Source organism: Pteropus medius, unplaced genomic scaffold (genome assembly GCF_902729225.1).
Source record: "Pteropus medius unplaced genomic scaffold, Ma_sr-lr_union100, whole genome shotgun sequence".
Taxonomy (NCBI): domain Eukaryota; kingdom Metazoa; phylum Chordata; class Mammalia; order Chiroptera; family Pteropodidae; genus Pteropus; species Pteropus medius.
In genome coordinates this window covers 28,042,146-28,060,274 of record NW_024354502.1, presented here as the reverse complement: position 1 = coordinate 28,060,274, position 18,129 = coordinate 28,042,146, and the positions used below count along the sequence as shown (strand labels likewise).

At 33.1% G+C, this 18,129-nt stretch overlaps 1 protein-coding gene and 1 pseudogene across 13 annotated transcripts in view; both read left to right on the top strand.

The window, feature by feature from the left end:
* The window catches only part of NSD3 (nuclear receptor binding SET domain protein 3), a 93,696-nt gene that overhangs the window by 25,086 nt on the left and 50,481 nt on the right, over positions 1-18,129 (top strand). For 9 of the 13 annotated variants that reach the window (XM_039853775.1, XM_039853778.1, XM_039853782.1 and 6 more), the window contains 3 exons: positions 5,922-6,640; positions 15,168-15,239; positions 15,678-15,837. In XM_039853775.1, coding sequence (XP_039709709.1) covers positions 5,966-6,640; positions 15,168-15,239; positions 15,678-15,837 — 907 coding nt within the window. In that variant the 5' untranslated portion in view covers positions 5,922-5,965. Of the gene's footprint in view, positions 1-5,888; positions 6,641-15,167; positions 15,240-15,677; positions 15,838-18,129 lie in introns of those variants that run through there. The other 4 variants (XM_039853780.1, XM_039853777.1, XM_039853779.1 and 1 more) reach the window with 2 other exon arrangements.
* On the top strand, positions 8,458-8,576 carry LOC120595716 (uncharacterized; annotated as a pseudogene).

The following is an 18,129-nucleotide window of genomic DNA, read 5'->3' as shown; positions in this document are numbered from 1 at the left end:
TGAACATTATATTTTGAGAGCTTTCACATTCTGAATTTCAGATTTACGGTATTAGTAACACTAGGATTGTAAATAGATATGCTTATATTGGAGTTTTAAAAATATTTTTTGGTTTTCTGTTGGGTTAATAGACTCACCCTGGAAATTTATTTGATTTCATGCCAGTCTCTTGGTGCTGTAAGCCTTGCAGGGAAGGTTAGCTAAGGAGAATTTCAGTAGTGGCTAGGTAAGCAGTCGTCAGTCAAATATTTCCAAGAACATTACCAGAAGAGACTATAACTGTGTTTATATTCTCTCTCCATGGAAGGATTCTCAACAGCTTTTTAAAGCATTACATTTATAGGTAATAACTTTATTAAATTTACATAGTTCGGTTTAAAAGATTCATTAAGTCCCTTCTCTGAGCCTTCGCTTTGGGTTCTTGGAGCACATAGATGAAAAAAATTACTTCCTGCTCTTAAGAAAATCACATAAACATTGTTTCATGATTGATTAATTCTAAGCAGAATGCATATTATATCTTTGGAACACAGAGGAAAGTAACTGGGACTAGCCTAGAACTTAAATGACTACTTGGAGACGACTTTTTCAGCTCAAAAGGTGGTTAAAAGTCAAGTGAAAAAGAAAATGTAAAAGGGCATATTAGACATAGGAGATAACATTAGTAAAGACAGTGGTGTGAAATCGTAGTGTGTATAGTAATTCCCAGTAATTTAATGTTACTGGTGTACAGAAGTGACTTGAGACGTACGTAGAGACCTTGTCTAGAGGGCCTTATGTGCTCTGTGGGCCAAGTTGCTTTGACTTTCTCTACGAATCATTGAAAGATTTTAATAAGGAAAGTTTTGTGATTAGATTTACAAATTAAGTAACCTAGGAATTATTTAAGGGGAGGATGGGTCTCAAAACAAATAGGCAATTTATATGATATATTAGAACCATATCCGATCCCAAAAAGCCTGAATAATGATATCAATAAGGAATTTTGATATATAATAAGATATAGTTTTCTCTTGAGAAGAGACTGATGTTAAAGTTAGAAAAATAAGTGTGTACAGCATAGATGTAATTCTATAAAATAGAATCCAGAAATATGTATGATGTACCAAAGAGAATTGTTCATTTTAAGAATTTGTTAAAGTGACTTAAACTATACATTAAACACATCATGAATACTTAATTGATATTTATAATTTCACGCTGTTCATCTGAATCATGTGACCTGCTTTCTTTTTTTTCTTAATTCCATGTCTAAGATTTGACTTAAGGTTTTTATAAACTTCTGTTATCGCTCCCCTCATGAATAAGTTGATAAATAAGAGCCTTAAAGCTTTAGTTAATAATTTTCACCTTTTTTCCTTTAAAACTGTAGACAGCTTCAAAATTAAGAGAAAAGGTATTTATTGATTATTTTTATCTTAAAGCCTAGAAACATTGGTCAGAGGTAGAATTTATCATAAATCGTTTGCCTGTGGTGGTTTCATTTACTTGGAATTACATATTAGAATGGGTGGAAGACTAATGTCATTATTTAGTGTCTCACCAAATTGTTAACTCTGAGGAGGGGTACTGGAGAAGTGTGAAGTATAGAGTGTGAATATAGAGCCAGTGCTGTGGAACAGAGTGGCTATGTTTGAATCCTCCATTTACAAGATGTCTGACTAAGGGCAAGTTACTTAATCATGCTGGACTTCATTTTCCATTTGTAAAATTGTGGTAGTGATAGTATTTCCTCAAAGATGTGTTATGAGGAGTAAAATAATATAACACATGTGAAGCATTTAGGATAGTATTGACTATCCTATATAGTAAGTCTTCAAATGTTAGTCATTATTATTACTATTTAGTAATACAAAAAAATTAAAACATACCATCTTTATCAGGGATTTTTTAAGTACAAAGGTGTGAGAATTTTTGGTGGCCTGCACTGGGTGGTTATAAAATATGAGGTTCAATAACACCTAACTTCTATATCCTGCCTGTCTTTCATGGTCCAAATGCTTCCTTGCCTCGTTAGTGAATTGTACTTCTCAAAAGTTTGTTATAATGGTAACAGTTTAATTCTTAGTCTACCTTCTGTTTCACAGTGTTCACTATTACTTTATGAGTCTTGTCCATAAAAGCTTATCTAGTCTAGTATACACTCTAAATGCCTTTAAGTCAGAGATCAAGTTTTTCACAAGTCCTGGTGCCCAACATTGCATCGAATGATAATAATAGCTAACAGATATTGAGCTCCATATTCCAGGCACTGTCTGAAGTACTGCTCATGGCTTAACTCTTTAACTCTCACAACAACATGAGGTAGACAGGCAATTGTAAGTATTCACTTAGTTACTTGATAAGGAAACTGAAATTTAGGGAGATTAAGTTGCCTAAAGTCACATAGCTAAGCCTTGGATCTGGGTACTTGGTAGTTAATAAGGTCTTAACCATTATGTCTGCTGTTTGGAGGCTGGCTGCCATACTCCAATATTTATAAAAATCACTATGTAGGGATTTAGTTATGGTCTTAAAATATCCTTTTTTTTTTAAATGATCAAAACTGCTTTCTTGACTACATTATTATTTGGAGGGATAATATGAAAAAATATCACTCTATTCATGCTTAGACTTTCTAGAAAATATGACCATGTGGACCATTTTGCTTATTTGGTCAGAATATGGTGTCAAGATTTAATACAAGTGTTACCACTTTAAGAAGCTGTAGCTTTTTCTTTTCAAGGCTTATTCTAAATCCTAGCCAAATTATTTATTTTTCCAACTTTTTACTTTTGAAATTTTCAATCCTTTAGGAAAATTAAAAGAATATTACACCTGGATTAGCCAGTTGTTAACACTTTGCCTCCTTTGTTTTACTACCAAGTGTATGTACTTTTAAAATCCTAAACCATTTGAAAGTTGTGGATCCTGTGATACTTTAATATTTCAGCATAGCTCTTCTAAGAATAAGGACATTCTCTTACGTAAACAGAACACTATTATAATACCCTTGGAAATTAATAGCTCCGTTGTTTAATACCAGTCCATATTTAAAATTCCATTTTCTCCAAAATAAATTTTTAACATATGGGTGTGTGTTTAAATCCAGAATTTAATCCAAGTTCATGCATTGAATTAGGTTGTCTAAATCTATCTTTTAAAATCTAGGATAGTCTTTCTACCTTTGATTTATAACATTAAGTTTTTTGAAGAACTCGGGCCAATTGTCTGAGAGAATCTTTCACATTTTGGATTTGTCTCTTTCCTCATTTTGAAATTCAGTTTACCTCTGCAGACTATAACTTGGGATACTAATCTGGAAGCTGATCTTGTATATGACAGGTATGCAAACCAAAACCACAGATAGCATCTTGTCAAATGTCAGTATTTAACTTCAAGTTGAAAGTTTGAAGAACTTTTGAATTCCACCTGTATAGTTGCATCATGTGTATTTACCGAATTTTAAAGCATACCCACCCTTCTTGTGTCTGTGACCTATACATTTTTGCAAAGGGTCAAGTTAGGATAATGTTTCAATTCTTAAACTGTTTATAAAGAAATGATTTCTAACATCAACACAGTATGCTGGTTAGGATCACAGACTCTGAAACTAGACTACCTTGATAGAATCTCAGCTCTGTCAATTAAGGACTAGCTTTGTGCCATTTGAGCAAGTTATTTAACCTCTCTGTGCCTCTATTTCCCTATCATAATGGGAACTAATATTAATATCTACCTGAAGGTTGTTGGGAGGATTAAATGTACTATTGTATGTAAAGCATTTAGAATGGTTCCTGGCATATAATAGGCATGTTTTCAGTGTTAGTGGTGGTTATCACAGAATAGTTGTTATTTTGGCAATGACAGAGGAACAAAGTACATGCACAAAAGAAATGAATTCTCTGGAAACTTATAGCTGAGGGAAGTGGAAGTAGTATAGTGGTAAAAATCATGGGCTTTAGATTTAGACATGCTTAGATTCATATCCTAATTCTGCCCCCTTTGCTTGTGGTTTAAACAAGCCACATAATCCCTCTGAAATTCAGTTTCTTTTACCTATGAACCAGGAGTCACAATATTTTACAGAGTTGTTATGAGGATTAAATGAGATAATGTATAAAATGCGTGGCCCAGAGTAGATGCTAAGAAATGAGAGTGCCCTCTGACACTTCCCACCCTCCATTCCACTTTTGGGCAGTTGATTTCCTGTATGCTCTTGTATGCATTTGTTTGCAGTTACAGAACTTCTAAAATTCTTTCCATTTGCTAACAGCAGAATAAACAGCAGCTGTTTAATTGGATACACCTTGAAAAGTGTGTTGTCAGCTTTTCCCCCCTCTTCCGTTTGCTCTTTTGGGTTACTTCCCTTATTACTAGAACCAAGATGGTAATCACTGTTAATAGGTCATAGAATTGAACTGAGCTGTAGCCTCAGAATCCTTTTTCACAGTATTCCATGCAGCTACAATCAGTTCATCAGACTTCATACAGTAGTGAAATCCTCTCTGCCTTAGAGCTTTCTAGAAGAAATGTTTACAGGGTAATCAAAATAGTAAGTGGACTGCCCATTAATACTGTCTTGAGATGTGTGCTCATCAAACCTTACGACAAAGCAGAGTGGTCTTAGACCATTTTCTAACAGATGCTTATCTATATTATAACATTCTTACATAACGTGGGCATCTTTAGACACCTTCTGGAGGAGGTGCAATAATTGTAAGAGTATAATGCATGACTATAATGCAAAGATTACTATTCAATGACTCAAACAAGAGTATGCATCAGAATCAGCTGGAACGTGGTCTTAAAAATACTCGTGCTCTAGACCTCACCCATATTTATTGAATCATAAACCTTAACATACGCATTTCTTAAAGTTCCCCCAAATGATTCTACTAGTTATATCACTGGTTAAAAACTACTAGATACTGGCAAGAGTATAAAGAAGCAGATATCTTCACATGCTATTGGTACGAATGTAAAGTGCTGTAGTACAGCCAATAGAACAGTTTTGTAGTAGCTATCAGATTTTCAATCTGTTGCCTAGGAGTACATATATGCACAAATATATAGTTTCAAGAAGGTTTTCTGTAGAGCTGTTTATAATATCAAACAGTTGTGAACAACTAAATGACTGTCAGTACACAAATGGTTAAATACATTATGGTAGATACCACAGTTGTTTACTGTGCAACCATTTAAAGAATGAAGTGTATATGAAAATGATCTATACATGTTGATGTAGAAAGATATCTAGGATATATTAAGTTGAATAAGCGAGTCACCACTTATAATAAAAACCTTATTTTTAAAGTTTTACATGTAAATATATAGAGAAAGATTTAGGAGAATATCCAATGAAGAGTTTATAGTCGTTATTCATGACAGAGAAGAATGGGAATGATGGAGGGGGAGAGCAATAGGCATTTTTACTTTTGTATTTAAAATACTTGCAATAAGATTTTATTATTTTTGTGATAATAAAAAGAACCACTGGACAGAATATGGATGATTTAAAGGAAGCTTTATGGAACTTAATTTATATGTTATTAGGACACTGCTTATATTGCAAATATTTAGATTTAACCTTAGAATTAAAATCTCAACTTGGTAAACAGAAAGGAATGTCAAGACTACTTTGTGTGTTTACAAAGAGGATAAAATTTGTTACTAAAGTTATTGTAAAAGTAATTAAGAGTTTCAAACATAAGCATTTAAGATAAAAAGTATTTGCCTTGTGTCAGAATTATATTAGGTACATGTTTTAAAAATATTTAGTGTCTGTGCATATATGTATATGAAAATTGACTTCAGAATATTTTAGTTTAATCCTTTTTCAGAAAGTCTCATATTCTGGATTTTGTTGATTACGTCCCTGTGATTAGCTTCTAGCCTGTGAGGATATTAACACCTTTTAATTTCCTCTTTTAAAACTTTAGGCCCGATGAAAGAAAGGGAAAGTTAAGGATGCTGGAGCAGAACAATGGATTTCTCTTTCTCTTTCATGCAAGGGATCATGGGAAACACAATTCAGCAACCACCTCAACTCATTGACTCCGCCAACATTCGTCAGGAGGATGCCTTTGATAACAACAGTGACATTGTTGAAGATGGTGGCCATACACCATACGAAGCTACCTTGCAACAAGGCTTTCAGTACCCACCTACAACAGAAGATCTTCCTCCACTCACAAATGGCTATCCACCTTCAATCAGCATGTATGAAACTCAAACCAAATACCAGTCATATAACCAGTATCCCAATGGGTCAGCCAATGGCTTTGGTGCAGTTAGAAACTTTAGCCCCACTGACTATTACCATTCAGAAATTCCAAACACAAGACCACATGAAATTCTGGAAAAACCTTCTCCTCCACAGCTACCACCACCTCCTTCGGTACCACAAACTGTGATTCCAAAGAAGACTGGCTCACCTGAAATTAAACTAAAAATAACCAAAACTATCCAGAATGGCAGGGAATTGTTTGAGTCTTCCCTTTGTGGAGACCTTTTAAATGAAGTACAGGCAAGTGAGCACACCAAGTCAAAGCATGAAAGCAGAAAAGAAAAAAGGAAAAAAAGTAGCAAGCATGACTCATCTAGATCTGAAGAGCGCAAGTCACACAAAATCCCCAAATTAGAACCAGAGGAACAAAGTGTAAGTTGAAACATCTTTTTGAAAAATTCTGTAATATTTCACATTTACTGGAAGTCTTAGAGATTATTCAGTTTTTTATCTCTTGAAATATAAATATTTCTGGTAACTTCTTCTAATCCCTAGCAAGGAGCTTTGGATATAATAATAGGTGCTGAATAAATATTTGTTGAATAAATGAATGGATATCATTAGAATGAAGCAATATTTTTAAAACATGGCACTAAGAATCTTGCTTCCTATGTTTCTTTGAATAATATCTTCACTTTACTTGCTATTAATAAACTTGTCTCTAAAGATGGACAAAGAATATAATTATATCTTTTTTATTAGTATTTTAGACCAACTTTTGCCAGTAGAGCTTAGATGTAACACTACTAGTGTGTTTGCTACAGAATAACCTGAAGTAATAGAGGAACTCTTTTTATTAAACTAAGAGTTAGTATTCATATATATATATATATATATATATATATATATATATTGACTAAAATTTCAGGTAGAGTTTTTATAAAAGTCCTCCTTCATAGGTAATTTAAGATGCATGCTCCTGAAAAAAATTTTTTTTTAAATTTTAAACCAATCAATAGATTGGTTTAAACCAGAATCCAGACGAAGACCATACATTGCATCTGGTAGACATGTTTCTTAGGACTCCTTAAATCTACATGTTTCCCTCACCTCTTTTCTTCTTCCAGTGTGTGTATTAGAGAAACTGGGTTTGTCCTTCAGAGAGTCCCATATTCTGAATTTTGTTGATCGCATCCCTGTGACATCACTGAACATGTTCTTCTGTCCCCTATGTTTCGTGTAAACTAGTAGTTAGGTCTAGAGACTTGCTCGGGTCTAAATTTTCAGTTCATATTTATTCACACTCTTTGTTTTAGTAATCAGTGTTACACGCCAGTGGAAGGAACCAAGGTAATACCTAATCTTACGATCCTCCATGTGGCTTGGGCACCTGCAGGCATGATTTTTTTTTCATATGTTTATTTTTTATTCCTATCCCCATACCTCCTCCCCTTTGGCAATCATCAGCTTGTTCTCTATATTTATGGTCTGTTTCAGTTTTGTTTTGTTTATACATTTTTGTTTTCAGATTCCACATATAAGTGAGATCATATGGTATTTGTCTTTGTCTAATTTATTTCACTTAGCATAATATCCTCTAGGTCCATCCATATTGTCACAAATGGCAAGATTTTATTCTTTTTTATTGCTGAATAACATTTTATTATATATAAATACACATCTTTATCCATTCATCTATTGAGGTTGCTTACATTTAGGTTGCTTACATATCTTGGCTATTAATAGTAATGCTACAGTGAACATAGGGGGGTGCATATATCTTTTTGAATTAGTGTTTTTGTTTTCTTTGGATAAATAGAAATGCTATGGTGAACATAGGGGGGTGCATATATCTTTTTGAATTAGTGTTTTTGTTTTCTTTGGATAAATACCCAGATTGGAATTGCTGAATTGTACGGCAGCTTTATTTGTACTATTTTGAGGAATCTTCATACCATTTTCCATAGTGGCTACACTAATGTATAATCTCACCAACAGAATGTAAGGGTTCCTTTTTCTCACATCCTTGCCAACACTTATCATTTGTTGCTTTATTGATGGTGGCTGTTCTGACAGATGTGAGGTGATATCTCATTGTGGTTTTAATTTACATTCCCTGATGATTAGTGCTATTGAGCATCTTTTCATGTATCTGTTGGCCATCTTTATGTCCTCTTTGGAGAAATGTCTGTTCTGATCCTCTGCCCATTTTTTAATTGGATTGTTTGGGGGTTTTGAAATATTGGGGGGTCTACGGCCATGCTACCCTGAACAAGCCTGATCTCATTTGATCTGGGAAGCTAAGAAGGGTTGGGCCTGGTTAGTACTTGGATGGGAGACCACCTAGGAAGACCAGGTGCTGTAGACATAAAAAATAAAAAAAAATTAAAAAAAAAAAAAGATTATAAGCTGACAAGGTCCTTGCAATATGTGCGGTCAACCAAGGGTTGCTTCGCCTAAAAAAATAAATAAAAAATTTTTGGTGTTAAGTTATATGAGTTCTTTATATATTTTGAACATTAAGCCTTCTCTGATATCTTCTCCCGTTTAGTAGATTGTCTTCATTTTGTTGATGGTTTCCTTCGCTGTGCAAAAGCTTTAATTTGATGTAGTCCTACTTGTTTATTTTTTCTTTTGTTTCCCTTTCTCGAGGAGATACATCCAAAAAGATATTACTAAGAGTGATGTCAAAGAGCTTACTGCCTCTGTTTTCTTCTAGGCTTTTTAAATATCTCTGAGGTTTCAGTATGAATTTTCTTAATAGGTATGTAATAAGTCAATTCTAGCTTGAATGAAGAGTTTTTAGTTAGTATTCTAATACATGATATGAATTGAAGATGTTTTCCAGACATTGATTTGGGAGGAAATGAATGTCTATTACCTGGTATGCCTGAATAAGTTAATTTGTTATCCTCTATTCAGAGAAATATTTACTTTTTACCAACTCACCTTTTGCTTAGTAGCTGGATTCTAGTACTTCATATAATTCAAATATGATCTTTTTCTGGAGCAAAGGTCACACTGGTTCTAACACTCACAAGTCCCAGTATTATATTTCGCTATGTTTTTCTCATTTTTCTATAACTGTATTATTTATTTATTTAACAGATGTCAGTTGAGTACTTGCTGTGTGCTAGACATTTTCCTCAGAGTTGAAAGTAGAACAATGGATGAAAAGTAAAGACTTTTACTTACAGGATGCTTCTCCTAATAAGAGGAGCCACAAAATACATACACACATACGTATGTATGTAACAAGCATATAAGTTCAGATAGTGTTAAGTACTATGAAGAATATAAAGCTGGGTAATGAGATAAAGAGTAGCTATTATAATGTCTTAGTTCTATAAAAACTGTAAAATTAATCTGAAATGAAGGCTTTGGAACTAGATGGTTTTTGAAATGCCTTTTAATTATTAAATGTCATTTAGTATATCCCTTCCCCGCCCCCCACTGAACTTAGCTCACATAGTAACTTATAATGACTATTAAGTAAATGAATAAATGGAAGGAGAGAAATTAACTTTTTTCACTCCAGATACATTCACTGTAGCATTTCTTTTCTAGACCCAAAGTGAAGACACATGTGATAACCTTTGGGAATCGCAAAAATGCACAAAACCTGAATTTGGTTTTAGCTTAATTCCTGAGAACTGTCATGCTGGCCTGTCTTGCTTTTGCTCTAGAGAATCTGTCAAGTAGAATATTTAGGTTTACTTATTAGGCTAGACTTTTTGCCTTTGCTGATAAAATTTACTAAAAATATATCTCAAAATAGAAATAGGGCTGGAAGCAATTAGAGGCAGGATAAAAGTCTTTTTCATATCTACTTTTTGCTTTTCTGGAATCTAGGAAAAAATTCAGTGCAGTGATATTTCTAGTAGTCACTTTGCAATGAGATATTAAAGCCAATTCTATTTGTTATATGCTGTGCCTGGCTCTTTATGTCACTGATACCTTTAGTTAACTGTTAGAATGGTTAGACATAATTTAAGAATTTTGGTTTATTTTCTTTTTTTAGTAAATCATGTGAGACAATTTAATATTGAATTATTTAGGATCTTAAAATATCTTTAGGTAAAGGAATGTCAATTTGACTGAAGATACAGATGTAGAAAGTGGCATTGATTGCACTAAATATTACCAAGACCATTTCCTGAAATGGACAGAAGTTAACTTTTTGCACTGCATTTTGAGGGAAATCACATTTTTTTCTTGTTTCTCTCTCACTCGCTCCTCCCTCTCTCTCTTCCTCCCTGCCTTCTTTCTCCCTACACCCCTGTCCCCTACTCCCATCTTTATCCCTCTTTCTCTCTTCCCTCTCATTTCTTTGAAAGAAATAAAGTGAAGAGCTAAGTTCTCATTAGTCGAATTTTGATTAATTAAAATTTTATCACACAAGGGGGCAATTATAAGCTTAAGAGATGGGTGCTATAAAAGTTGACAATAGAACTTTAAAGCTAGAACTCCCAAGGCCCTTTGTTTGTTTGTTAGTATCGTGCTTTTGCTAAGCTAGCTATACAGATGATTAGTGATGTGCACAAGTTTATGTTTTGTAACCTTATATATTTTTTTATTGCATTTCCTTAACTTGAGCAACATCTATTTTGCTTCTTTCAGGACAGCTTTTTTTTTAAAAGTTTTAATTTTTGATACCTTTGCACCTCCTGGTTTTTGCCAGGGGTTCAAGCCCTTGGTGTTTTAGCCTTATGGAGGGCTTAGACGTGAAAAGCCCAAGAGTCTGCTGACACCACTGGACAGCTCCCTTCCCCCAGTACCTTAGGGAAGTATAAGGAGAGCTGTGTGCCTGGAAGAAAAGCTTAGAATGATTGTCCTTATGCTGATATATACATATACATATCTCTCCACTCCTAGATTCTTTTTTTTAGCAAACAAAATCTCACTTCAGAAATTCACTCACTGTTTCTTTTCTTTTTTCTTAGTATTTGATCTACAAGTATTTCCTCCTGTTTCTGAGCTGTTTGGTCTTCTAAAGAGTGGCTGTTATTTGGAACAATCTAAGTATACCTTCTCAACAATGAAAATGTGTCCAAATGTCTAAGCAGCAGGAGATCACTACTGAAATTGTATATTTTTTAAAGCTGCTTTAGCTGTTTTTCCTCCCACCAAATTAGAAACATGTGGCAGTGTTTCTGCATTTCTTCCTTCTTGGCAGGTGTAATGCCTCAGGCATGTGAGTGTAGGCCTTGTTCAAATGTTGGTCTTTCACCAGCACCTTTGGGCTTATCCACTAAGGCTAGTCTCATTAACTCTTAGCTTGCCATTTTCACTTATAAAAAACCAAATAGCTGGCTTGGTCCCATTAGCACTAAGTTTAAGATTATATTTGGTTCTGTAGCCTCAAGAGTATTAGGTCTTAAAATTCTTAGAAACTGTTCACATGCAAAATGTTCTTTTTGCATAGGGTTTTGTTTTTTTTAAGTTTTTAAGATTACAAATTTAAGCAGTTATTTAAAAAGTGACAGGAAAACACATTTTATTCCCTTAAAAATTTTCTTTTCACCTTAAATATAGACAAGTTTTTGGTTCTTGTAGAGAATATGACTTTGCTCAATGTTTTAAAAATTATTAAGGGTTGTAATTCTGCCAGGTTTGATGAATATTTTTCATTTTAATTGCTTGGGTTCGAATAAAAGTACTAGAACAAGTTTTTGAAAGGAATACTTAGGATAATGTAATTTTATTTTAGCTGTGATCATTTTTTTTCCTGTTTATGAAACTTCCTGTGATTCTTTCCTGGAATATAGGTCTTTCTATGTGGAATTCACTGAAAATGGAAAAAAAGGATTTTATATACCCATAAAATCCTAAGTTTAAAGTTAAGATGACTCGAACACTAAGGAGAGCTAATTCACTGTCATCTTTTTCTGGTGTTTTCTCTTCCTAAAGCAACACAGTTAGTACCAAAAAAAGGTATTTTCTGTCCTTACTTGATTTTAATCTCTTTTAAGCTTATCTATCCTTTGAACAACTAAAGGAAAATGGATTTTATACCCAGATGCAGTTAATCTGTTGGCATTTTTCTGACTCTTTTTCTTAACCTTTTAACTTCTGTTCACCATTTCACCTTAAAAACTTCTTCAGTGGTGTTTATAATTATGCTATTTCTTGGTTTGCCTCTTAACCTTTCTTTTGAGTTCAAGTAACAGATCTCTAAATTCCAACTAGATAATTCTGTTTTGCTCACACATTAGCACATTTTACAGTGTATATTCTCTTTCTGTCATTGCAGCATCCTTGACTTCTTTTTCCTTCATTTATTTATATAGCCTTGAAGGCTTAGAATAAATCTTGAGTCTCTTTCTCTCCTTTGCCATTTCTTTTAAAATGACTGTGTAAAAAATTTCAGTTGTATGAAAGTGATTTTAACAGTGTTTCAAGCCAGCCTGAAGGAAATGTGAATAATCTGGAACAAACCAAAATATCAAAAAAATAAAAACTAAAGATAAGGCATTTAAATAAGTTTTGAAGAAAATTCTGTCTTTAATTCAGAAAGCGAAAAATATTAATGGGCTTCAGACCAGTTCTTACAATAGTAAAATTCTATTGTTTGGCAAAGATTAGTTACTCCTTATCTAAAAGAGTTATAGAGATCCCTTACGCCCAGACATCATGAGCGTACGGAGGATGATCTGCTTTCTTGGCTATATGTGTGCTTCCTCAAGTGGCCCTATTTTCCTGCTATAGCTTGAGAATGAGAAGTTGAAGTGAAGGCGTAAGTTACATCTGTAGACTGAAGTGAAACCACCAAATGGGCCTATGCAAATGTAAACAGTATATCTAAACTGCTTTATTATTACGCTTGTGATGAGGAAAAAAATTTTTTTTCTTTTGAATATTTTTTTTCCTAGCTCAGTGAGTATGTCCTATTAGATTAGATGTTTTCATGATACCACCACAGATGCATCTGACAGAGCTAATTTTGTGCCTATCAACAAGTTGCCGCTATCTTATTTCACCTGGGCCATTTCCAGTATTTTCACTAACCTCCTATTAAACATTCTGCTTCCCCTCTTGATCCTTTCCAAAATATTCTCCACATAGCAGCTAACATGATCTTTTAAAAACAAATTGGTGTGTGCTACTTCTCTACCTAATCCTCCTCTTCAGTGGTTTTTCATTGCACTTAGATACTAGTGCTTGAACATGGCTTACGAAGCCTTTGTAATGTAGCCTGCCTCAACACTCTCATCTTGCAACCCCTCTCCTCCTTGAGGCAGTTAAGTCAGTTGAAATGGCCTTCTTGAACTTTATACCCCCCCGCTTTTTTTTTTAACCTCAAGGACCTCACACATACCACTTCTTTTGGAATGTTCTTTCCCCTACTTTTTACTAGGCTAACTCCTCTTCCTTTGATTTTCAGATTATAATTTACTTTCTCAGAGAGGCCTTTCCTGAGCTTCATTTCTAAAGATACACACACACACACACCATTATTTCTTTTTATATATTTACATTGTATTAGTATATGTTTGTGTTTTTAATTGTTTAATGTCTGTCCTATCCAACTGTAAATTTTTTGAGGTCAGGGATCACAACTGTTTGTTTTACCATTGTATACCCAACTTCTAGAAAAGTGCCTGAAAATTTGTAGGCACTGTTGAATGAATGATACTTGGGTTTTGGAATATTAATCTTGCTTATTTCCTAAGAGTTAAACACCTTTTTATAATTTAAGAAAAATTTGTTTTTACAACTGTGTTTTAAATGTTTTTAATCAATCAAATGAGAATTTTAAGTCGTCTTTAGAATTAGCCATATTTTTTTGAGTGGGGTTAAGACCTGATTTGATGGCTATAGCCCTATTTTTAAGCCATCTAAATTAAATTCTGTTCTTTGACGAGTGAGAAACTTTTCAAAAATTATTTAATCCAAAAGTAATGAATCTTCTCTCATTTTTTTCCTAATCTTGTTCCGTAGAGACAGCTACTCTTAACAGTTTGGTATGCAGTGTATCAAAAAGTCAGAAGATGTTGGTGGACATGTAGATTACTGACACGAAATGCTGCCGTAGTTACTATTCTTCTGCTTAGATATTCTTTTGTGTATTTCTGTAAATAGGTTCCTAAAATATGAATGCTAGATTGAAGAGTGTGCATATTTAGAATATTGATAATTAGTTCCAAATTGCTTCCTCAAAGGGTTAAAGGAATTAATTTTTAAATAACATTTGTGGATTGCATGATTAGAAAAGTAATGTTTATTATAGTCAATCTGATAAATATAGACAAACACACCAAAAAAATCACTTATTCTAACGTGGTGGTATCTTTCTAGTATTTTTTCTATGCACATTAAAAAAAATTTTATTTTTCCAAGATTGGAATCATACTATACAAACTGCTTTGCAACTTGCTGTTTTTAAGTAACATTGTCATTTTTCTCTTGTCATTTTAAAATTTATATTATTTCACTAGTTATAGCATAATTTAACAAATGCTACATTTTTTAATATAAAATATAAATAGCACTTCTGTGCATATCCGTGTGTCTGTGCATATCCGTGTGTGTGTCTACACATACTTCTCAATGCTTTTTTCAATATACATTTTTAGGAGTGGATTTGCTGGGTTAGAGTCTGAAAATTTAAGACTTTTCATATATTTTACCAACATACTCTCCAGAAAAATTTCAAGTTACATCTTACTAGCAATCTCATCTACTCTGATAGGCTTTTTTTAAAAAAAAAAAATGTAAGAAATTAAGTTTTAAAAGTAATAAAATAGGAAATGGGAGATATAGCTATGAAGTGGAATAGAAAATTACTATTAAGACATAGCATGTACTGCCTAAGTCGTATTCATTACTCCTCATGTTATCCAGTTAATAATAAATGTCCTTTATTCTCTTTGCTGTTTAATTTTCTTTGATTCTTTTTGTTATGCTACTATTCTTTGGTTGCCATTTTTATTCTTTTCATCTACGCCTTTTCACATAGATACCAAATGAGAGGGTTGACCCTGTTTCAGAAAAACCAAGAGAAGATCCAGTACTAAAGGAGGAAACCCCAGTGAGTTGCTTTATTGAATACTGTCTAATCAAATATGTTATAAGGTGAAAGCAGAGTGATTAGATTATAATACATTTAACACATAATTGTTACATTTCCATACTGAAATAAATCTTGGAGCTGGTTTAAGAAGTAGATATTTTCAGTGAATTAATTTCTTTTTCAAAACTATAACCACTTTTAAATAGCTTATGTGATTTCTAAAGATGCCTTATCAATAATCTGGCACCAGAAACCACCAATCCTGTTTCTAATATTTAGAGTGGGATTTATTAATTATTGTCCTCCTCTCTATTTTCTTTTGCTAGTTATGGATAGCAAGTATCAGAGAAAAGTATAAGAATAAAGTTTACACGGATAGCATGTTTAATGTACTTTGTACATAGTTTCTTTTTTAAAATTTCTCTGCTGATGAAGTTTTATGACCATTTCCTATAGGTTCAGCCAGTATCTTCTGTTCCAACAACAGAAGTGTCCGCTGGTGTTAAGTTCCAGGTTGGCGATCTTGTTTGGTCTAAGGTGGGAACCTATCCTTGGTGGCCTTGTATGGTTTCAAGTGATCCCCAGCTTGAGGTTCATACCAAAATTAACACAAGAGGTAAGAAAAGGTATAAACAGATATTAAGTTAAAGGTTGGAAAGAAAAAAGTGAATCCTAAATATTGTTTATGAATATAAGCATATACACATGATATATACTCTAACACCAAAATATGCATAACTATATCAGTTTTTAATAACCAGTGAAACAATTATGGTCATCTTAACTGTCAGAGAGCCTCTACAATGGATATAGTCCTTGTTTTCCCCTTAAACACCCCACATTTGTTTTATAATTTCTTTTATACTTTTTTAAAAAGATCTTAATCTGGCTGACCTCTCAAGAATTCTAAAATAAAGCCGATGGATAAGTAATAAGACGTATGAGTTTAATAGGCATTTGGACCAAGCTTTTTTGAGTATTTTAATTTCATCATTGACTCCTCTGGGTAGTAATTTTTTAGTCATACAAGTGCTTTTCATCCTGATAAATTTTGTAGGACACTTCTTTCCTTCACTCCATTTTTGAATGTGTACATTTACTGAGACATCCTTATGAATCCAGTGTGGCATAGAAGTATAACTTGAATCTAGTTATGTAGCATAGAATCTTACATCAGGAATGTTAACAAATATTAAGAAAAGGTGTGTGCTGACTTTTTTCTACTCCTTTTTCTGGGTTTAACCAAAATATGTAGATTAGATTCCTGAGACTCTGGCATTGCCTAGTAGCCAGAGGAAGGTTTGACTTTGGAATTTATTTCTAGATATTTGCTTTGCAAACTCACTTTTGTTATATGTTGAGTTTCTTACTGTCATTGAGGACTTTGCACCTATTTATTTTTCTATCACTTTAAACATTCTATCTTGGTCCCTGTTCACTATTATGAGGAGAAAAAGTGTCTACATAAGTCTAGCAAGTCAGATTTGTGACAGGATCGGCCATAACTGTAACTCTTGTGCTCTATAGTCAGGAACCTGCCCTGGTGTAAAAGGCAATCATCTCTTCATAGCTTACTGATTAAAAGTTGGGGTAATTGGAAGCATCAAGGGGGCAGAAGTAAAAAAAATAAAGAAGTTGTTGAATGTCTACTTTTGTGCAAGGCATTGTGTTAAGCAGTTCTCTTATATATTTTCTTATGCAGTCCTCATAGCAGCAACATTCTGAAGTAGGTATTATATTTCATATCAGTATATTGAGTCTCAAAGAAATCTTATTCTATAACCTCTGGTCTTTTTTTTTTTTTAAGTTTATTGCCAAATAATATTCCATTATATGGCTGTGTGGTGCAGTTTTAAATAAAGTAATCTCCTAACAGTTTTTCTGAAAACCAAAAACATAGCATAAAACTTAATTTTGTTGATTGTGTTCCACATATTATGCCTGTGAAGCATTTTATGTTGCTTATTATCTAAACTACTTTAAAATTTATCTTGCTTATATGTAGTAATTATTGGTTTCCATATTGTTATTAGCCAGATTTTTAGCACTGGAACACATATTTAATGGTTTTCACACATAAAAGTACAGTTCTTTGAAAGAGCATGTTGAAAGATGTTTGGATCACATGTCTATTTTAAGTTGTATTTCATTGTTTAGGTCTCGTTTTAAGTTTAAAAGTTAAAAACAATAGCCATGCTACCCTGAGCAAGCCCAATCCCAGAAGCTAAGCAGGGTCAGGCCTGGTTAGTACTTGGATGGGAGACCACCTAGGAAGACCAGATGCTGTAAGCATAAAAAATAAAAAATAAGGAATTGTAAGCTGACAAGGTCGTTGCAGTCTGTGAGGTGTCAACTAAGGGTTGCCTTGCCTAAAAAAAAGAAAAAGTTAAAATAAAATGATTTTTCTCTTTATAACAATACAAAAATATGTATGGTCAGAAACTAAAGGTACCCATAGTTTCTTCCTCCAAATATTTACATACTATTAAGGATTTGAAAGTAATTCTTTTTCTCTATTTATAATGTAATTAATAGGTATGAAAATAAATATTTTTACTGACAGTTTTAAATGGTATCACATTATACCTGTTGTAACCGTTAATCCTAATATATATTTTTTAACTTTAAACTGGATGGTTTTACACATGTGCTTATTTCTCAATCTTTCAGGTCTTTAAGATTTTTACTCTTATTTTATGGTTTTCCAGCCAACAGAAAACAAAATGCTAACAAAGAGGCAAATATTGTTTGATTTGTTTTGTCTATAGTAAATGACTTTAACAGAGGAAGAAATTGAAGATAAATATTAAAATGAGATATTATCTATTAGTTTTAGTTTTTATGTTTTTAACTATCAAGTTTTTAGGAATTATCTGTTTGTTTCTGAATAAATAACTCAGACTTTTGG